Source organism: Eleutherodactylus coqui, chromosome 4 (genome assembly GCF_035609145.1).
Source record: "Eleutherodactylus coqui strain aEleCoq1 chromosome 4, aEleCoq1.hap1, whole genome shotgun sequence".
NCBI lineage: Eukaryota > Metazoa > Chordata > Amphibia > Anura > Eleutherodactylidae > Eleutherodactylus > Eleutherodactylus coqui.
Window position 1 is genome coordinate 267,235,721 of NC_089840.1, and position 23,776 is coordinate 267,259,496.

A 23,776-nucleotide genomic window follows, 5' to 3' on the forward strand; every position below is an offset into this window, starting at 1 on the left:
GATTACAGGGCACATATCGTGACGGTGTCAACGATGGATAGTTTTTTATGTGTGTGTGTGTATGTATATATATATATAATTTTTATTTCATAACTTTTTTTTTTACTTATTTTTATAACTGCTTTTTAAACATCTGTGTCCCCCATGATGTCATATAAGACCTCTGGGGGTCATTCAAATTGTCCTTTTGTTTTCTTAATTTCACACTTTTCTACTATAGCTGGGGCATCCATACGAGAAGCAGCCATAGGAGCCCCAGTTACAGGGGAAAACATCCCCCTATAGTGACAGTAGTCACTGGCAGAGCTGATCAGGGTCTGCTAGGACTCTTCAGCTCTGCTGTAATAGTGGGCACCCTGTGGTCATGTGATCATCGAGCTGAATAGTGGAAGTGACACTTCCACTTTCTCTATTTACTCCATAGCGCTCACTGCGTACTATGTAGCCTGCAAGAACCGCTTCTGCCTTCTCCTCTGGGTCTTCAGCTGTGATCAACAGGCAAGGATCTGACCGGTCTGCTACGTTGCAGGAGCTTTAATCCCACTTCATATTTTTAAAGCCTAGGACCGAGTGCCATCAATTTACGGCGCTTGGTCCTTAGGAGGCTAACGGGTTGGCACACTTGTTAAACTAAAAATCCTCACATTATAACCCCCCAGTGCTTCCTCTGCAGTGAAATTCTTGTCTCCAAAACTCTTGGTGCTGCTTTAAAAGAAGCGTGGCAGTCGATGTGGTTAATCACAAATATGCTTCCAGTTGTGTGAAAACATGCAGATAGAGTAATTGAACTTCAAGACAAATTGCTAATCTTCTTCAAGAACAGCCGTAAAGCAAAATTTTCATGGAAGATACAGTGTTTGTGCAGAAATTGTATAACAGTCGCACATGGGTGGATTTGCATTGTGGAATCCGCAGTGGGCATCCGCCTCCTGATTCCGCAGAAAATACCGCCCATAACATGCCAAACGCTTTTTCCTCTACATGAACGCAAATCAATTGTGATTTTCCACTCGCAGAAGAAAAATTGCAGTATGTTCTATTTTTGCGTGGATTCCGCATGGACAGTTTCCGCTCACCGTATGGACCATCCACGGAGGCAGGTAAACACGGATGTCGGCTGGGCACAGAGTCGGATTTTTGCTCTGATTTAAGAGCAAAAACTTGGATTAAGAGCCTTGCTCTCAATGGGGCCACCACAACCCCTGCAGTGATTTTCGGGAAAGGGCTTTAAATATAAGCCCTTCCCTGAAAATTTTACTTAGCTCTAGTAAAAAATATATATACTCACCTGTCTGCCGCTGCTGGGGCTCAGGCACGTCTAGCCGCTGCTTGTTTTTTTATTTTTTTACTACAGCCAGGGATGATTTTCAGGGAAGGGCTTAAATTTAAAGCCCTTCCCCGAAAATCACTGTGGGGATGCCGGCGTCCTATTACTTTCAATGGGACAACACCATCCCCATTGAAATTAGTGGGAGAGCTTCGCGATCCAGAACAGATTAATGGCTTTTACATTCATTTCAGTGGGGAAAATTGATTTGACTTACGAGTGTTTTGGGTTTAGAGCTCCATCATGGAACGAATTAAACTCTTTACCCAAGGCACCACTGCATATATCAGCATCTGAACACTTTGAACACCACCATGCAGGTGCCAAAAGAAAACATGCTGCTCACCGCTGCAGACAAGCTCCTGACTTTTAATTGAAAAGTTGGGAAAAACATCTTCCTTCTGGAAGTACCCAAATGTTTCCTCTTTTCAGTCGAGTTACAAGTGACTGTGGGCCCGATGAAGTAATCAGACATTTGCAATCCTCATCAGACAACCTTGAGCATTATTTCCTGTCTTTGTTTGGATTAGAAATCACTTTACACCTGAGTTGTCCAATACACAGTCCATCCTGCATGAAGAAGCACTTCATGCAGGATGTACTGTAACTATAGGGGATGCAGGGGATGCGGTTGCACCCGGGCCCAGGAGCCTTAAGGGGCCCATAAGGCCTCTCCTCTCCATATAGGGAGGCCAGTACTAGGAATAAACCTTTATAGTTGGGGGCCCTGTTATAGGTTTTGCATTGGGGCCAGGAGCTTCAAGTGTCAGAACTTGAATCGGGAACCTCTTGTACTGCAAGCACTGACCCTTCTTCTATCCAGCTTGTGAACACTTTCCCTGCATAACTCTCAGCCTTGTTCTCTGATCCCAGTTACCTAGTTCTTGCCTCTTGTTCCTGACCCCGCCTCTTGCCTTGATTGCATCTCCTATGAAAGCCTGGCTTTGCCACTCCCTCAGTGCGTGATTATTGTGTTCTACTACCATGATCATGCTCCTCTTCCTCGGGCTCCTCTACAAGCATATTGATACTGCTGCTGACCTTTGGCTTCCACTGACTATGCTTCCGTCTCATCCATTTGTACTGCATATTGATACCTCCTGCTGCTGACCTTTTGGCTTCCATTAACTACGCTTCCATCTCATCCATTTGTACTGCATACCATGACTTCCCGATAACAATTCACGGCTATTCTGACTACTCTTCAGTGACCGGCTCGGTAAGATGCGACATGAAGTTACGCCTCTGCGTTAAGGCATTAAGAGAAGTTGGGGGCCACAAGATAAACTTTTGCACCTGGGCCCATGAGCCGTTAGCTACGCCCCTATCAGAAGTAGAGCAGATAAGTGAACTCAGATGTGATTGAACACTGAGGATAAAATTTAGTGAAGTACCAACTGATGTTTTCTGGCTTTCAATCCAAGCGGAATATCCTGCTATCTGCCGAAAAGCTGTGGAAGTTCTGCTGCAGGTTACCATATGGTACCTTTGTGAGCAAGCCGTCTAATGCCTGAGTCTGACGAACATCAAAAGCAAACAAACCATCTGTTTTCTGTGTTGAAGATGAAGGAAGAGTGTTTGTCTGAAATCGGGCCACAGATTCCACTGCTGTGCAAGAAGAAAAAAGCCCGGGTGTCACCAAAAAGGTTGGCCTTGTTTTTGTGTATTTTAAAGTATTGTAAAATTCCGGTTCAAAAGGCTAACAAAAAGTTTTATCAACAGGTATTAAAAATTACTTGCCTGCCTGCATGGAATCCAGACAGAATATCCTGCAATCTCTCAACAAGCTTTGGACTTTCTGTTGCAGTTCTCATGAAACAATGAAAACAAGCAAAGAAACCATCTGCTTTTGGGTGGAGATGAACGAGAACTGTCCAAAATCAGGTATGGTCACTTGGAGGTTACTTGCTCAATGGGATCACCATTTTCTGCACCTAAGGGTGCCTTTCCACTAGCGTTTCTTTAACGCGGCAATATCGTTGCGTTTTTTTTCACGTGGTTGTCAATGGGACTTTCTAATGTTAAAAATGCATCACACAAAAATCGCAGAGTACAAACCTGCAATTTTTGTGCAATGCGTTTTTAACATTAGAAAGTCTCATTAGCAATCGCGTGAAAAAAAGCGCAGCATTAAAAAAACGCTAGTGGAAAGGCACCCTAAGGGCTCCCACCCACTTGCGAGGACGATAGTGCGTTTTTAAAATCGCTACGATTTTGCAGTTGCCAACTTGCGATTTTGTTTGCGATTGCGCTGTGATTTTTCTCCCACTAAACTCGCATTGCAAAGCTCTATGTATTGTGGCTGTTCTGCGTTTTTTTTATCGCAGCGTTTTTGACACTGATTGCTGTGCCCTTCCCCTCCTCCATGCCTGAGAGAAAAAAATCACAGTGCAATCGCAACGCAGTCGCGCATGCGATTCTGCGATGTGTTTTTATGGCACCCATTGACTTGCATGGGCGAGGGAAAAATCGGACATCACACTAATATAGGGCAGTCGCAATTGATAAAAAATCGCACCCGCGCTGTGAAAAAAAATCGCAAATACGCATAGCCACATTACAACTCATTTGTTTCAAACTAGAAAGTTTTAGCGCTCTATCGCAGCGCTAAAAAAATCGCAAATCACTAACGCAAGTGGGTGGGAGCCCTAAGGGTGACTACCCACTACAGTTTTTTTTCACTGCAAAATTCACAACGTTTTTTTTTCTGCAGGGGTCTATGGGACTTGTAATGTTAAAATCATGATTGCGCAAAATTGCAATTTACCGCAAAATCACGATTTTGCGCGATAGCGATTTCAACATTACAAGTCCCATAGACCCCTGCAGAAAAAAAACGCTGCGAATTTCGCAGTGAAAAAAACTGTAGTGGGTAGTCACCCTAAGATGGTTGGCACCACTCTCTGAAAGACTCATGACCACCGGATTACTCTGGCTTCTGCCAGCTGTAGTGCACATGGCAACAGGTTACAGCATCAAAAATACTGGTACATAGTACAACCTTCAAGGTTTCCAACCCTCAGTGACCTTTTCACTGTCCCCCACTCAGGGTGTATAGGGACTGTCTTTCCCTGTCAGACCTCGTGATGGACACTGTCTGGTCCGCCCCAGACCTTAGGCTCTCAGTTCCTGTCGCTGCCTCCGTAGCTTCTCTCTGGCTTTCAGCAGGGAACTCAATGCGTCTGGAGGTTTTAACTACTCCAGACACACCCATACTGCTGTCCCTGCTGATTAGCACATATATGGCCTGCTTTCATGCCCTCTGTGAACTACCTTGTCACACAGGCCACAGATTTCACTGCTGTGCAAGAAAATGCAAGCCCCAGTGTCACATGAAAACAGTAGGCCTACTGTAAAATTCACATGCAAGTATTGCAAATAGCTAAGAATGTTCGTTAGAAAGTTGTACATTTCTAGCTTTTGTTGTATTTTGCTTATTCTGAAAAGTTGGTAGGGGAGCCACAAGGCTGAAAAGGTTGGGAAACACTGCTCCACACCATTACATGAGAACCCCCTGCACGTCTGGCAGTGACATTCTCGCCCGGCTAGTCTAGCACCAATCACCGGGCCTCGTTGGAAGTCGCTCAGATCACTGGATTTTTCCATCTAATCTGCTTTGCTGTTGTTGTAGTACGCTGTGGATTTTCTGCAGAGTATTCGCCCCTGTGAATTTACCATAAGGAAGACGCACCAGCATGTCCAGGACAGGAAATTACAGGGGAAGGATACATTCTTTCTCAAAAACAATTGCGCCCATAGGAGAAGCTGTCGTTTCACTACAAAACCCTGTGCATGGTTTTCTGGCTTGGTTTCATATTCCCAATCATTGTTAAGACTTGTTATAAAATCACTTTGATTTGAAGGAATGCTGCCAGCCAATAGATGGCGCTGTAGAGGTATTTTTCAATCTTTCTTATTTACTACAAAACACCTAGTTACATGTTAGACAGATGTAAATGATGAGAGTTGTGGTGATTAAATGAACGGTCTTGTCACCTGAGACCCTAAAAGTGGTTTCTTCTTTGGCCTGTATAGGCTCTCGGAGGCTCCTTGTGTGTAGTGACCTCTTCTTCCGCTTGTGTGGAGCTTGTTGACCACTAGATGCCTCTATGACGCAGAGAAGAGATTTCACTCTGTTACCAGAGTCTGAGGGGGGGCGTATTATTGGGATGTGAGGAGCTGGATGGTCGTATTGATGAATTGTCCCCCACCGGGCCATTCTGTCCAGACTATTTGGAGGTGTTGGGCCAGTGAATGTGTGAGGGCACACAAGGTGACCGGGCTCAGGACCCCCGACAAACCACCAGTAGAGAGGAGCATCTGACCTGACTGCTAGGAGGTGTTGGGACCAGTGGATGTGTGACGGCACACAAGGTGACTGGGCTCAGAACGCCCCCTACAGACCAGTAGAGAGGACCATCTGTCCAGGCTGCTAGGAGGTGTTGGGACCAGTGGATGTGTGAGGAAACACAAGGCGACTGGGCTCAGGACGCCCCCTACAGACCACCAGTAGCGAGGATTGTCTGATCACCCAACAAGCACGAGCAGCTCCAACTGTTTTGTTGTCCACCATCCAGAGACAGAGGGTGCCATCGTTACACCTCTGTGTCTGTTGGAACCATTTCCAGGCACTTGGCTGAAGGATATTTGGTCTCACGGCACCCATTACTTGTACGGCCTTTGACACCCACCATTACCTCCATTTGCAGTGGTATCGTGAACAACAAAACTGGACGCTATAGAATCGAACCGGGTTGTCTTCAGTGATGAATCCAGGTTTAGTTTGAGCTGTGTTTGTCTCTGGAGACCCTCGGGTGAGGACCTAAATCTTGCCTTTTCTTTGGAGTGGCACACCGCCCCCTGCTGGTGTGATGGTCTGGGGGGTCATCGCATACAACTGTCGGTCACCCCTAGTAGTGGTATGAGGGACAATGACAGCTCAGCGATATGTTCAGGACATCATGCAGCCACATGTGTTCCCCTCATGGAGGCACACAAGGGGGTCTCAGGAATGTCCCCACAATATTGCCATACTTATGTGGATACACCAAACCACTAAGTCCAATGCACAAGACATAGGAGCATAATAAATAGAATTTTATTAGACCTCAAAATTACTAAAATTTGTAAAATGATTAAAAAAACATGGTATGCTGCGTCCATATAAACAGGTTCACACAAACTGGTAACATTACCTTAAGACAAGCCAATACATTGGTGTAAAAAATATATAGAAGTAGTCAGTCCTAATACATGTAATATTTCAATCCAATATGCGTACCCGCAGTTGCTTTGATGCTATGCAGTGCTCCCCCTCACCTCCTTCGAAGTCTTCCCGCTGTCAGCAGTCCCCGGCTTCTGGTTCCCAGTGACCTCACCTGACAAGCATCACCTGACCAGGTTGCTGGGACCGGAAGCGGGAGGTGCTGACTGCGGTAAGCCTTCGGAGGAGGTGAGGGGAGTGCCGCATAGTAACAAATCAACTTTCCAGTCAAAATCCGCACCAATGATACTTCAGGGCTCCAGATAGGAAACAAGCACAGGGCATCCTCCTGTTTTGAACTGGCCCTGTCCTTTTTATAATGATGGAGGTAAAATCATACGTCGTGATAAGCCCTAGTGTGGATCCAATGGTACGGATTTTGACTGTTTTCTGGATGTAGAAATGATGCGGAATTTGCCACGTAGATTTCCGCTGTGGACATTCCGCAGCATTTTCACCATTTGTAAACATACCCTAAGTCAGCTAGAGCTATGCTGCCACATGCAGAGTGCCATCAGTAGTAATAGTGTCCCCTGTATCAGCCCTAGTAGTAATAGTGTCCCCCACAATGGCTCCAATATTAAGTGATCCCCACAGTGGCCTCAGTAGTAATAGTGTCACCCACAATGGCTCCAATATTAAGTGTCCCCCACAGTGGCCTCAGTAGTAATAGTGTTCCCTATATCAGCCCAAGTTAATAATATGTCCCCTATATCAGCCCAAGTAGTAATAGTGACCCCCCACAGTGGCCCCAGTATTAATAGTGTCCCCCACAGTGGCCTCAGTAGTAATACTATTACTACTGGGGCTGATATAGGTGACACTATTACTATTATCCCCAATATCAGCCCCAATAGTAATAACACCCCCCGATACCAATATACTGTGCTTACCTGCTCCTTATAGTCTAAGCACCGCTCCTTCTCTTCACGTCGCTGCTGCGGACATCCGTGTATGCATCCAGCTTCCTACTCTCTTCTCCTGTCCCCCAGCAGAACCAAGGAGGAGAGGTCATAGAATCATAGAATTGGAAGGGACCTTCAGGGTCATGGGATCCAACCCCCTGCTCAGTGCAGGATTTAGTAAATCATTCCAGAGAGATATTTGTCCAGCCTTTGTTTGAACACTTCCATTGAAGATGAACTCTCCACCTTCTGTGGTAACCTGTTCCACTCATTGATCACTCTCACTGTCAGAAAATTTTTTCTAACATCTAATTTGTGTCTCCTCCCTTTTAGTTTCATCCCATTGCTTTTAGTCTTTCCTTGTGCTGATGAGAATAGGGCAGAGTCTCAATTCCAAAAAGTTGAAACTGTGTAAAATACAAATAAATATAACGAAAAAAAGAACGCAATGATTTGGAGATCTCATGTAACCATGTTTTATTCACAATAGAACATATCAGAAGGTGAAAGGGAGACATTTTTCTATTTTATTTTAAAAATTAACTAATTTAGAAATTGATGGCGGTAAGGCCTCATGTCCACGGGCGAATCGGATTCCGCATGCATGCGCCCGCAGCGGAATCGGAGCCTGCCCGTGGCCGAGGACACTGCGGGTCTTCTACTTACCCGTCCGGGTCTACTATTTCCTTTACTGCAGATGTGTGCGGAAGTGCCAGCTGGCGCACCGCCGCATATGCGCAGTGGAATTTCTTTCCTGCAAGATACACAATTGAATTGCGGACGGGTTGCGGATCGGATGGCTTCCATTGACCACACTGAAATGGAGCATACTGCGTTTTTTTTCCTGGACCAAAAGGTACGCAAATCAAATCTGCATGCTTTATTTCATTTGCGGACACCCATGTTTCTCTATGGGCGGCTTGATTTGCAGAAGCCCCGTGCCGGTTCCACAAATCAAACCTGCCCGTGGACATTGGGCCTAACACATCTCAAAGGTAGACATCACAGTGTTAGACATGGACCAAGACCATGTCTACCATTGCATAGCATCCCTTCTTCTTCTTACAACAGTCTGTAAATGTCTGGTAAGTGAGAAGAACAATTGTTGGAGTTTTGGGAGAGGAACGCTGTTCCATTCTTGTCTGATGTAGGATTCCAGCTGCTCAACAGTCTGGGGTCGTCTTTGCTGGATTTGTTCTCTATTGGTGGAAGGTCTTGACTGCAGGCAGCTGGTTCAGCCCCCAGACTCTCCTTCTGCTGTTGTGATGGAAGCAGTTTGTGTATCATTGTCTTGCTGAAATATACAAGACCTTCCCTGATAGAGACGTTGTCTGGATGGGAATATGTTGTTCTAAAACCCTCATATAGTGCTCAGCATTGATAGTGCCTTTCAGGATGTGTCAGCTGCCCATGCTATTGGTACTAATGCAACCCCATACTATCAGAGATACAGGGTTTTGAGCTGTGTGCTTATAACAAGTTGGACGGTCCGTCTCCTCTTAAGTCTACAGGACACGGTGTCCGTGGTTTCTAAAAAAGAACCCAAGTTTTGATTCATCTGACCACAAACAGTTTTCCTTTTTGCCTCAGTCCATTTTAAATGAGCTTTGGCCCAAAGAAGATGCCGGTGTTTCTGTATTGTGTTGATAGATAGTTTGTCTTTGCATAATACAGCTTTCACTTACATGTGCGGCTACAAACAGACCTGGATAAGCTGGGGGCTTGGGCAGGAAAATGGCAAATGAAGTTCAATGTTGAAAAATGTAAGACTATGCACATGGGCAGGAGGAACGGATGTCACCAATATACACTAAATGGGGTACTGCTAGGTAAAAGTGAGATGGAAAAGGATCTGGGGGTATTAGTGGATAATAGACTGAACTGGAGTAACCAATGCCAGTCAGCTGCTGCAAAGGCAAATAAAGTCTTGGGGTGCATTAAAAGAGGTATAGGGGCGAAGGACGAGAACGTTATCCTTCCATTATATAAGGCACTTGTCAGGCCTCACATGGAATACTGCGTACAATTCTGGACACCGGTGCTCAGGAAAGATGTCACAGTGCTTGAGGGGGTTCAAAGAAGGGCAACTAAACTAATACATGGAATGACTGGACTGGAATACCCAGAGAGGCTATCCAAATTGGGACTATTTACTCTAGAAAAAAGAAGGTTAAGAGGCGACCAAATAACCATGTATAAGTACATGAGGGGACAACACATGGATCTCTCCCACGATCTGTTTACACCCAGGACCATGACAGTAACAAGAGGACATCCGCTACGATTAGAGGAAAGTAGGTTTCATCACCAACATAGAAGGGGATTCTTTACTGTAAGAGCAGTTAGACTGTGGAACTCTCTACTGGAGGAAGTGGTGATGGCAAAATCCATAGAGGAGTTTAAAAGGGGACTTGATGTCTTTCTGGAGAAGAAGGATATTACAGGATATAAATATTAGGTTAAGTGTCAATCCTGGTATATAGGCAGGTAGGAACTATTAGGGGTTGATCCAGGGAACAGTCTGATTGCCATTAGGGAGTCGGAAAGGAATTTTCCCCCCAAAAGGGCTAATTGACTTCTGGCCTTGGGGTTTTTCGCCTTCCTCTGGATCAACACAGTAGGATAGACAGGCTGGACTAGATGGACATTGTCTTCATTCAGCCTTACATACTATGTTAGTATGTTACTATGTTACATTGGTGGATTGCACGGCGAACTGTGTGCACAGACAATGATTTCTGGAAGTATTTCTGAGCCTGTGCAGTGATTTGCATTACAGAATCATGCCTGTTTTTAATGCAGTGACGCCTGAGGGCCCGTAGATCTCGAGCATCCAATACTGTCGGCCTTGTCCCTTGTGCACATGGACTTCTCCAGATTCTCTGACTCTTTTGATGACATTACGTACTTTAGATAGTGAGATATTCAAAGCCTTTATAATTTTACATTGCAGAACTTTTTTATGAAATTGTTCCACAATTATTAGAAGCAGTTGGTAAATGACTGGTAAACCTCTAACCATCTTTGCTTCTGAGAGACTCTGTCTCTCTAACATGCTCTTTTTTTATACACTCATGTGACTAAGTAGAAAATTGTCACTCCAGCTGTTTTTCATTAGTACCACTTACTTTCCCAGCCTTGTGTTACCCCTGCCCCATCTGTTGTGAGATTTGTTGCTCCCATCAATTTCTAAATGAGTTATTTTTTTTTAATGAAATAGAAATATATCTCCCTTTCACCTTCTGATATGTGATAATCTCTTAATATGTGATAATCTTTGATAATCTCATATAGTTATATGAGATTTCCAAATCATTTCATTTTTTAAATTAACATTTACTTACATTTTACACAGGATCTGAACATTTTTGGAACTGAGGTTGTCGATAGATAGAGAGAGAGATAGGTAGATAAATAGATATGCGATAGATAGATATATGCGATAGATAGATAGATAGATATATGCGATAGATAGAGATTAGATAGATAGATGAGATATGAGATTAGATGGATATGAGATTAGATAGATAGAGATAAATACGAAGTGTGAGTTAATATTTTGGCTAATTTATCAGTATTTATTGTTGTCTTTGCAGCAAGCAGTCTGACTGTAAGTGCTGGGGGAATCAGTGTGGTTCACTCCGGAGGTGCAGGGCAACCCTTCGAGTTGAATTGTACATGGCATCATTAAAAGGCTGCAAATCTGCATAGTACTTATACCCTTTGTATTCCTTATCTATGTGGTCGTATAATACTAAGCAGCCATCCCTCCAGTATGTGGTCGGTGTGTGAGTGGTTGTTCATCAGTATTCTGCACCAGTACAATGCTCCTCCATAGTGCAGTTTGGCTGTGTGCATGCTGAGGGTTGTGGTTCTACACCTGCCCTTGTATGTTGTACCAGTATATCAGTAAGTATATGGCTGCGGGGCGGTGAGTCCTGCCCCTCGGGCCGCCTCCCAGTGAGTCACATACCAGTTTGTCACACATTTTACTGGAAAAGCAGGAAGTTTTTTTTTTGCCAAGTTGAAGGTGGAGAATCAGTGCAGCGCTGACAGCCGAACCAGAAGATTTCCTGGAAGCCCTGAGAGGTTATTGTAGGAGACCTTACAGGGAGACGCCTGACGAGCCGCAGCCCGGGATCTTCAGACCTTATACCATAACCCTGACTATGTGACCCCCCTAATCCAGGATAATGGGGCTGCGTCTGGACCCGCGGCTTGTGCTGCTCCTCCTGGGAATTGTTCTGGTGAATGTCGCTCAGGTAAGTCCTAGACACAGGGATGGACATGTGTTCTGCGGCATTGTGTGTGCCCTATACCCGGGCATGGGGATCACTGCGCAATATACTGTACACTTCATGATAACCAGAACCAGGTGTCTATGGATTGCTCTATAGGGTATGTGATAAGATATATATCTATCTATTCCACGTGTTTACCTACTCTTCCAGCCCAGGGCACTGAATAACAAATAACACTACATGCAATATGCGCTCCAGGTCTGAAATATACATTATATGATATATACGGTCACCGAGCTTAGATCTGAGCAGAAGGTATTGGAGGTCACATGGGGGGGGGGGGGGACATACTGGAGCGCAGACTTTGGGGGTGGTGCTGCAGGTTAGATATAGGGGGACTGTGGATGGAAGGTATATATAGTAGATTAAAGCTGGAAGTTTGATTTAGAGGGCTATAACTGGAGGGTAGATATATGGAGGACTATAGCTGGAGGTTAGATATATGGAGGACAATAACTGGAGGTTAGATATATGGAGGACTATAGCTGGAGGTTAGATATATGGAGGACTATAGCTGGAGGTTAGATATATGGAGGACTATAGCTGGAGGGTAGATATATGGAGGACTATAGCTGGAGGTTAGATATATGGAGGACAATAAACTGGAGGGTAGATATATGGAGGACAATAACTGGAGATTATATATATGTAGGACTATAGCTGGAGGTTAGATATATGGAGGACAATAGCTGGAGGTTAGATATATGGAGGACTATAGCTGGAGGTTAGATATATGGAGGACTATAGCTGGAGGTTAGATATATGGAGGACAATAGCTGGAGGTTAGATATATGGAGGACTATAGCTGGAGGGTAGATATATGGAGGACTATAGCTGGAGGGTAGATATATGGAGGACTATAGCTGGAGGGTAGATATATGGAGGACTATAGCTGGAGGGTAGATATATGGAGGACTATAGCTGGAGGGTAGATATATGGAGGACTATAGCTGGAGGGTAGATATATGGAGGACTATAGCTGGAGGGTAGATATATGGAGGACTATAGCTGGAGGGTAGATATATGGGGGCTATAGCTGGAGGTTAGATATATGGGGGCTATAGCTGGAGGTTAGATATATGAGGACTATAGCTGGAGGGTAGATATATGGGGACTATAGCTGGAGGTTATATATATGGAGGACTATAGCTGGAGGGTAGATATATGGGGACTAGAGCTGGAGGTTATAAATATGGAGGACTATAGCTGAAAGTTAGATATATGGGGACTATAGCGGGAGGCTAGACAAATGAAGACTATAGCGGGAGGCTAGACAAATGAAGACTATAGCGGGAGGCTAGACAAATGAAGACTATAGCGGGAGGCTAGACAAATGAAGACTATAGCGGGAGGCTAGACAAATGAAGACTATAGCGGGAGGCTAGACAAATGAAGACTATAGCGGGAGGCTAGACAAATGAAGACTATAGCGGGAGGCTAGACAAATGAAGACTATAGCTGGAGGCTAGACAAATGAAGACTATAGCGGGAGGGTAGATATATGGAGAACTATAGTTAGAGGATAGATATATGGAGGACAATAGCTGGAGGGTAGATATATGGAGGACTATAGCTGGAGGTTAGATATATGGGGACTAGAGCTGGAGGTTATAAATATGGAGGACTATAGCTGTAGGTTAGATATATGGGGACTATAGCTGGAGGTTAGATATATGGAGGACTATAGCGTGAGTCTAGACAAAGGAAGACTATAGCAGGAGGGTAGATATATGGAGGACAATAGCTGGAGATTAGATATATGGAAGACTATAGCTGGAGGTTAGATATATGGAGATCATAGCTCAAGGGTAGATATAAAGGGACTTAGGTCAGAGCTTAGATATAGGAGGCTATAACTGAAGGGTAGATATATGGAGGACTATAGCTGGAGGTTGGATATATGGAAGACTAAAGCTGGAGGGTAGATATATGGGGACTATAGCTGGAGGTTAGATATATGGGGACTATAGCTGGAGGATAGCTATATGGAGGACAATAGCTGGAGGGTAGATATATGGAGGACTATAGCTGGAGGCTAGATATATGGAGGACTATAGCTGGAGGCTAGATATATGGAGGACTATAGCTGGAGGCTAGATATATGGAGGACTATAGCTGGAGGGTAGATATATGGAGGACTATAGCTGGAGGGTAGATATATGGAGGACTATAGCTGGAGGGTAGATATATGGAGGACTATAGCTGGAGGGTAGATATATGGAGGACTATAGCTGGAGGGTAGATATATGGAGGACTATAGCTGGAGGGTAGATATATGGAGGACTATAGCTGGAGGGTAGATATATGGAGGACTATAGCTGGAGGGTAGATATATGGAGGACTATAGCTGGAGGGTAGATATATGGAGGACTATAGCTGGAGGGTAGATATATGGAGGACTATAGCTGGAGGGTAGATATATGGAGGACTATAGCTGGAGGGTAGATATATGGAGGACTATAGCTGGAGGGTAGATATATGGAGGACTATAGCTGGAGGGTAGATATATGGAGGACTATAGCTGGAGGGTAGATATATGGAGGACTATAGCTGGAGGGTAGATATATGGAGGACTATAGCTGGAGGGTAGATATATGGAGGACTATAGCTGGAGGGTAGATATATGGAGGACTATAGCTGGAGGGTAGATATATGGAGGACTATAGCTGGAGGGTAGATATATGGAGGACTATAGCTGGAGGGTAGATATATGGAGGACTATAGCTGGAGGGTAGATATATGGAGGACTATAGCTGGAGGGTAGATATATGGAGGACTATAGCTGGAGGGTAGATATATGGGGACTATAGCTGGAGGGTAGATATATGCGGACTATAGCTGGAGGGTAGATATATGCGGACTATAGCTGGAGGGTAGACATATGGGGACTATAGCTGGAGGGTAGATATATGGGGACTATAGCTGGAGGGTAGATATATGGAGGACTATAGCTGGAGGGTAGATATATGGAGGACTATAGCTGGAGGGTAGATATATGGGGACTATAGCTGGAGGGTAGATATATGCGGACTATAGCTGGAGGGTAGATATATGCGGACTATAGCTGGTGGTAGACATATGGGGACTATAGCTGGAGGGTAGATATATGGGGACTATAGCTGGAGGGTAGATATATAGGGACTATAGCTGGAGTGCATGACTGTGTCTGCTGTTAGATACAGGGGGTAGGTCACTGGAGCTTAGACCTGGAGGGATTGCAGCTGCGGCTTACGGCTTACGTCTAGGAGGACGGTTGTGCTTTGTTTGTCACTAAACTCTACGGGTACACACCACTGCCTGCCCTCCTGGCAGCCTTCAGATGAGCTGCACCATGAAGGCTCATATAATGTTACAACTAACACACAGCAATGTCACGTTAGATTGACTCCCTCTGGATATAGCAGAGCTGACTTTGTTATTTTCTCTGCAGAGGCGCCATGTGATAAAACTGTAATTTCACTGTGCAGTTCTTAGTGATCTCCAGAGAAATGCATTGTTATAATACAGTAGGATCTTTCAAATGACAGACTCAGCTCTGCTGCAGCTGTATAGGATAGAGGTCAACGTACCTAGTATCTGTACATGCCTCTATGTATGAGGGGAGGAGGGGGGGGGGGATACAACACCAAGCCAAGTTCTCACTTCTACATGAAGGGTTAATCCTATGTTACCGGATGACACAACGCGATCACACATGAATGGGAAACCAGAGAGTTTCAATATCTTTGTTTGCCCTCTGCGGTTCCAGATATACGTCCTGACATGTCAGTAGAGCCTTCAACATAGTTCATGGAGCAGAGCTGAGATTTGTCAGGTGTAGCAGAGTTGAGTTTGTTCACAGTGATCTGCATCTATGTTAGATCTGTCCTATTACACATTGTCACAATGTATACCCACCGCAGCACATAGTCAACTCTGCTACATCACTTACACAGCCCTCCTGCGCCTCACCTTTGAACATAATTTCTAGTATCAGGCGGTAGTCCCTGTTGGGTGCGTGTGCGCCTGACAGTGCTTTAGACTTGGGTCCTACCACACCTTTCGGTGCATCAAGTGATTAAAGATTGCCGTCGTTAGCGATCAAAGCCAGCAGTTTCGTCATCCTCCCATAAAAGGTCGCCATTGCGCAAATCCTCTATGAATGTATCTTCTGCCTTTCCCATCGGCGCTTCCCATTTTTTGGATTCCACAAGTTAGTGATTCTTGGCAGTCTTGTCTCCGAGAGGCGTAGACTGAGGCCAGCTACACAGGGTTGGCCTTTGGTGAATCAGGATTGGAGTGGCCACCTACTAGGGTGGCGCTAGATTTCTTATTGGTAACCCGATCATGATTAGTGAAATTAACCCCTTAGTGACGCAGCCTATTTTGGACCTAATGATTTTTTGGGGGAAATTTTCATCTCTGCTTTTCAAAAGCCCCCCCCCCCCCCAGCCGTATGAGGGCTTTTGTGGTATTTTTTTTTGTTTCTTGAGCTGTAGCTTTTATTGGTACCATTTTTTAGGTACTTCTAATGTATTGTAAAACTTTTGTTAAAACTTTTTTTTTGGAGGGCAGAAAGAAAAAACATAACTTCTGCCATTGTGTTTTATTTCTATAGCATTAATTATACAGCGCAAATGACATGATAACATTTTTTGGCGGGTGGGCATTATTACAACACCAAAATTATTATGTTTTCTACTTCTGCACATAAAACCCCTTCTTTTTCAGATTTTTTTTTTTCATTTTTTTTTTTGCACGCTGCATTCAAAGTCCCATCATTTTATTTTTCTGTCTATGGGGCTCTGCGAGGGCTTGTTCTTTGTGTGACAAGCTGTACTCTTTATTGGTACCATTTTGGGGTACATACATCTTTTTTTATTACTTTTATTGCATTTCGAGGGAAGAAAAATGAACAAAAGAAGCATTTTGGCTCTGTTTTTTAGATTTTTTTTTTAAACAGTGTTTGAATTATCCTGCCATGCGGGATAATAAGTGTGTTCAATTTATTCTACGGGTGGTAATGGATGGTCACAATACAAAACATGGGTTTTTAAATTTAGATTTTTTTTTTGGACTAACAGGAAACTTAGCAAAAAAAGTTTCGTTTTTTTTTCTTAATGTGATTTTTTTTTTTAAATTTTTTTTTTTTTTTTTTTACATTTTTTATGTCCTGGGGCGGGAAGGAGTTACACAGGGGATGAAGGCATCACTGTTGGAAAACATCAAGTCGCAGGTTGATACATTTGGTCACTTTCTATGTGCCAGATGCACATGGTGAGAGGAGAGCTGAATCATGCACAAAGTCCAATCAGTAAACCGTTACATCCCACAATGCCAACTATACGTGGACGAGCACTGGGTTGAAGAAAAGATACATCCTTCTCAGAAATCTGTGTTGATGTTGAAGGAATCCGTAGCTCCTCTACTGGTTCGAACGTGGCAACTAGAGTTGGCACAGAGTATGCAAATAATGTTAATGAACTGGTCGGGTATGCCATAGGAGTTGATGATGGGACGTCTTGATCCTGATTCAGGGCCACATAAAGTGTCAAATGCTATGCAGATAACAGGTAGAGAATTGTACAGAACCAGTTAAAGGGGTTTTGACAGTAGAACAAAATGCTGTCCCCCAGCTGGGCCCTGCTTAACATAAAAAACAAGCGTATATTCAACTTTCCTGGAGCCCCGGGACCCAGCTGACAGTTGCCACCAGTATCGGTGAAAACTAATGGGTAGTCGGCCAGCGGAAATACATGACCAATGCCGCCAATAAGAGTTGCAGCATCACTGTCTGCACTCCTGGCATCAGTGGTCATATCTGGGCGCCGTGATCCCAGGAGTTTGGTGATATGATGCTGTGGCCTCTGATCATAGTGTGCAGCGATATTCCGAAGGATACTGTTCAAAACCTGTATGCCTCCATGCCTGCCTGTATCACATCTTGTATCCAAGCTAGACGCAGTACAACAGGGTACTAGAGCCTCCATGCCTTCCCGTATAACATCTTCTATCCAAGCTGGAGGTGGTACAACAGGGTACTAGAGCCTCCATGCCCACCTGTATCACATCTTGTATCCAAACTAGAGACTGTACAACAGGGTACTAGAGCCTCAATGCCTGCCCATATCACATCTTGTATCCAAGCTAAAGGTGGTACAACAGGGTACTAGAGCCCTCCTCTCCGCCCATATCACATCTTGTATCCAAGCTAGAGGCGGTACAACAGGGTACTAGAGCCTTCATGCTCGTCCGTATCACATCTTGTATCCAAGCTAGAGGCGGTACAACAGAAAACTAGAGCCGCCATTCCTGCCTGTATCACATCTTGTATCCAAGCTAGAGGCGGTACAACAGGCTACTAGAGCCTCCATGCCCACCAGTATCACATCTTGTATCCAAGCTAGAGGCGGTACAACAGGCTACTAGAGCCTCCATGCCCACCTATACTACATTTTATATCCAAGATAGAGGTGGTACAACAGGGTACTAGAACCTCCATGCCCGCCCGTATCACAGTGTGTATCCGAGCTAGAGAAGGTACAATAGGGTACTAGACCCTCCATGCCGGTCGTATCACATCTTGTATACAAGCTAGAGGTGGTACAACAGGGTACTAGAGCCTCCCTGTCCACCCGTATCACATCTTGTATCCGAGCTAGATGATGGTACAACAGGATACTAGAGCCTCCATGCTCGTCCGTATCACATATTGCATCCAAGCTAGAGGTGGTACAACAGGGTACTAGAGCCTTCATGCCCGTCCGTATCACATCTTGTAGCCAAGCTAGAGGCGGTACAACAGGAAACTAGAGCCGCCATTCCTGCCTGTATCACATTTTATATCCAAGCTAGAGGCGGTACAACAGGCTACTAGAGCCTCCATGCCCACCTATACCACATTTTATATCCAAGATAGAGGTGGTACAACAGGGTACTAGAACCTCCATGCCCGCCCGTAAGACAGTGTGTATCCGAGCTAGAGAAGGTACAATAGGGTACTAGACCCTCCATGCCGGTCGTATCACATCTTGTATACAAGCTAGAGGTGGTACAACAGGGTACTAGAGCCTCCCTGTCCACCCGTATCACATCTTGTATCCGAGCTAGATGATGGTACAACAGGATACTAGAGCCTCCATGCTCGTCTGTATCACATATTGCATCCAAGCTAGAGGTGGTACAACAGGGTACTAGAGCCTTCATGCCCGTCCGTATCACATCTTGTAGCCAAGCTAGAGGCGGTACAACAGGGTACTAGAGCTGCCATGCCTGCCTGTATCACATTTTGTATCCAAGCTAGAGGCGGTACAACAGGGTACTAGAGCCTCCATGCCCAACAGTACCACATTTTATATCCAAGATAGAGGTGGTACAACAGGGTACTAGAGCCTCCATGCCCGCCCGTATCACATCTTGTATCCAAGCTAGAGGATGTACAACAGGGTACTAGAGCCTCCATGCCCGCCCATATCACATCTTGTATCCAAGCTAGAGGCAGTACAACAGGATACTAGAGCCTCCATCCCCACCCTTATCACATCTTTTATCCAAGCTAGAGGTAGTACAACAGAGTATTAGAGCCTCCATGCCGGTCGTATCACATCTTGTATCCAAGCTAGAGGCGGTACAACAGGATACTAGAGCCTCCATCCCCACCCTTATCACATCTTGTATCCAAGCTAGAGGCGGTACAACAGGGTACTAGAGCCTTCATGCCCGTCCGTATCACATCTTGTATCCAAGCTAGAGGCGGTACAACAGGAAACTAGAGCCGCCATTCCTGCCTGTATCACATCTTGTATCCAAGCTAGAGGCGGTACAACAGGCTACTAGAGCCTCCATGCCCACCTATACCACATTTTATATCCAAGATAGAGGTGGTACAACAGGGTACTAGAACCTCCATGCCCGCCCGTATCACAGTGTGTATCCGAGCTAGAGAAGGTACAATAGGGTACTAGACCCTCCATGCCAGTCGTATCACATCTTGTATCCAAGCTAGAGGTGGTACAGCAGGGTACTAGAACCTCCATGCCCGCCCGTATCACAGTGTGTATCCGAGCTAGAGGCGGTACAACAGGGTACTAGAGCCTCCCTACAAGGGGTCAGTTTTCCATAATAAATGATCCTTTTGCTCTGATATTGTAATCACTTACATCAATGTTACTAGAACACAGAGAACGCTTCATTCCATATTGTAATCTCCGTCTATGGGAGGGATTGGTCTGACAATGGGTCTACATTGTATACACACCATACAGAACTGAGATATTTGGTGGTTTGTGCAATGCAGGATGTTGATCTCTGATGGTTAATGCTAAACCACAGTGTCTGGTGTCCATTCAGTGCAGAAGTCTGGTTTCTGGTGGCCTATAGTACACAGCTTATATCATTAGGGGTCATTTATAATGCAGATCAGGTAAGAGGTCAATTATGCAAAATTTGGGTCTAGTGTGGGTTCTCAATATCATTTGGCTATACAGTGGAAAATGTGCTTTTCAATGGACAACCAGCATTATTGTTATGCAATGCAGAATGTGGACCTCTGGTTGCTTTAATTAACAAAGCAGAAATGTACCCGTACAATACAGAACCGGGGGTCATAGTACTAAAGCCTCATATACCACAGTAAGATCTTTTGGGCTCCCTTACTCCAGGTAGTGCTGACCTTAGATTACATGACACCCTGTGAAGAATTCCCCCACTCCCTTCCCATGATAACAAAAAAATGTATTACACTGATTGGCAATCTGCCTTGCACTGATTACTTGCTCTGCAGAAAGCAGCAAGATGACAGCATATCCACACCAAAACATCCGGGTGCATAAACACTATACCAGAATCAAGCTCATCGCACACATACAGCACCAGGACCAAGCTCACTACATAGATACAATACCAGAACCAAGCTCATAACATAAATACAGCCCCAGGACCAACCTTATAAAATAAATGTAGTGGCAGAACTAAGCAATTGTGTTGCGGGGCATCAATAGGCTAACAGCAGCGCCTCAGAACATCGGGAGGGAGGAAACAGAGCTAGCAGAAGGCTGATTCATGTAGCTCTGCAAGATACTGCCGTGCAGAGGAAGGAGATAATCTGGTCAGGCAGACCTAAGGAGGGTTCTGCATGTTTCACAAGCCGGCTATGACTCTAGGGTCTGGATGTTGCCACAATCTCTGTAGTCATACCAGTCACTCCGGTAGCTATGACTATAGACTTGTGGAGTAGATTTTTGTGTTTGTACCCATTCATCTGAAATGTGCCGTAGATCTAAGCTTGGAGTCCATTAGAATGCCATCTGCGGGCCTGAAGGACCTTGTGAGGACTGAGGTGGCACTTATCCTGGCACTTGGATTTGCATTTCCTTTAAATAGTCAAAGTGAAATGTCATCTGCCATTGACTTGCTGCTTTTTTCAGTTTGGTAGCATGCCCGTGACTCCATAGTCATATACCGACCCTTCGTGCGGGCTGATCTGCAGCCATGTCCGTCATGTCCTGCTGAAAATGAAAGGAGATCTTTAATCAGGACTCTGCTTCCTCCTCTCAGCATCTCAGATGCAATCGATCCATCACAAACTGCGGTTGCAAAACTGTACAAAGCCTTTAATGATGATTACTTACGATAAATCATGTCTCGGTGACTAACGTCTGTAAATAGTAGCGCATCCTTATTGAAATAGACTCTAGCAATATCGAAAGGCGGGTTTCTTTTGCACTGTCATTCTAGCGGGGCTGGGGTCATTATCGAGGTCAGAGCAAGAAGTCTCCAAAGCGGCTTCACTACTGTTGAAATCAACATCTCTGCGTCTAACCCCGGTGTTGGAGGCGGAAATGCCAGAAGTATACTAGTAGGCTTCAGCTCGCAAACACTTCAAGGGGAGTGAAGCCTCCTAGGAGTCTTCCTGCTCCAACTCCAATGACGACTCTGGCCCTGCTACATTGACAGTGGGCTGGACGATCAGCTAATCCCCGGCGATTAACTATGCATGACCTATAATGAAGATAGGTTGTCATTAGAATTTGCACGGAAAATCGTTTAATATGAAAGCACCTTTCCGGTCCTATGGACAAAATTTGTCCAGGAATTGGAGGGGAGGAGTGATATTATCTGCCATCTTCCCTTCTTCCAATTAGGCCACTGATCTGCTTCTTTCTGGGCCCCTCTTCATTCTTCCAACATGGCCATGACTACCTGATACACACCGTACCCTGGTGGTGCATTGGTAGTCTAGGGTATTACATGCTGCTTTGACTGGCTAGTGCTAGCCAGTATCTGACTACCAATGCATCAAGTAGTGACGGTAGTCTGCGACTGTCAAGACTCGAACCTGGGAACACCTGTGTTCTGGACAATGTCTCTCCCCATTGAGCTATCCAGCTTTCTGGACAGCTCCCCCGCTGAACCTTCGCCTTGTTTCTTGCTCCTGATCCAGTTCCTGTTTTGGCTCCACCCTGTTTGCTATTGAACATGCTATTAAAGCCTGGCCCTGCCACTCCCTTAGCGAGTTTTTATTGTGCTCTGAGCCTTTAGCCTTTAAACCAGCTCTTACCTCTACCTACTCCCTTATAAGAAGATTGTTCCTCGTGCACTGACCACTGATTTGCTCCTGACTACGAACCCTCTATACTGCATCACGCTCTCCATGTACCAACCCCCGGCTTGCCTGACCATGTTGCCCGTCCTTGCTGGCTGCCACCCAAAACTCCAATCCAGTACCGGAACGTGACAGTGACCTTGGAAGAATGAAGAGGATCCTCAGGAATAAGCAGATCGGTGGCTGAACTGGAAAACTTCAGTAGGTTGTGATTGCACTGGTCAAACATCACTAAGGTTGTCTTTGGCCTTGACTGCCACTTGGAGAGATCAATACGACATGACTGGCTAAACTCTGACCTCTATGGTTGCATCCCAAATAAAGCTACCGGTATGTAGTCGAGTATTAAGGTAGTTGTTACATATTGGAACTTACAGGGGTGTCTCATTAAAAGGGTTGAGGACAGAGAGGCGCTACAAATGACTGAAATTCTTAGCCAAGACCACCTTGCTTGTTTGCGCCTCTACTAGCACCCAACGCTTTTGACATTTGTTACACCAGTGATCCTGACTACACTTCTGCGTCACTACCCACAAGTTGATGTAACCGTGAGATGCTGAGTTGATCAATTCATCCAAATCATTCTCTTAAATTCCTCTTTCTTGGTGATGAAGAACCACAATGCTTTACGACACGGACAAGTTCTCCTAACTTGGGTGGGCAGGACTTCCTGTTTGCTCTGTGACAGGAGGGAAGTGACAACCTGTCACATAATGGTGCTCAGAATAGTTGTCACTTTTTTGGCTCCTAAAGACATACTGTGCTGGGTGCCAGGGAGTATACTAACCAAACCGCTCTGCCAATGTCTCATGAAGATCACAACATTAGACCAGTGACCTTGAAGTAGCAATAAAGCGAAGGGCGTTGCATAGGTAATCTGGGAGGGTCTAGGTCTCTTGGTTTTGCCCATGACCCAGTCATGCATTGTGAATGTAATCACTGGGCGTAATAGTTTTGTGAAATCCCGTAAATACTTGAATTGCACCAGGCTGTAGATATGAAATTTATTCATCTTTTTTTGCATCTTGTAATCAACCCCACAATAAATTTTCATACACAATTACTGGAGATGTCGGTGCTGCCCAGATTTATTGTGCATTCTAAACCAATTATCTAGTATGTTGTAAAATATCTACAGATGATGAGGTTGTACATTATTAGAACCAATTTTCTTGTATGAGTGTGCTTTTGTTGTTCTTCGTTGAGTAGAATGAGCTCTTCATTGTATTGCATCCATTAGCATGCGCTCTGTGTTGTATCCTGTCCATTAGAATGCGCTCTGTGTTGTATTATGTCCATTGGAATGCACTCTGCGGTGTATCCCGTCCATTAGAATGCACTCTGCGGTGTATCCTGTCCAATAGAATGCGCTCTGTGTTGTATCCCGTCCATTATAAT

The 23,776-nt window shown here is 44.9% G+C and overlaps 2 protein-coding genes across 2 annotated transcripts in view; both read left to right on the top strand.

The window, feature by feature from the left end:
* The window catches only part of TAPBPL (TAP binding protein like), a 351,854-nt gene that overhangs the window by 204,200 nt on the left and 123,878 nt on the right, over nucleotides 1-23,776 (top strand). The window lies entirely within an intron of this gene.
* LTBR (lymphotoxin beta receptor) overlaps nucleotides 11,508-23,776 on the top strand; it is a 49,661-nt gene continuing 37,392 nt past the window's right edge. Inside the window, exon 1 of the mRNA XM_066601303.1 lies at nucleotides 11,508-11,757. Coding sequence (XP_066457400.1) covers nucleotides 11,689-11,757 — 69 coding nt within the window. The 5' untranslated portion in view covers nucleotides 11,508-11,688. The remainder of the gene's footprint in view (nucleotides 11,758-23,776) is intronic.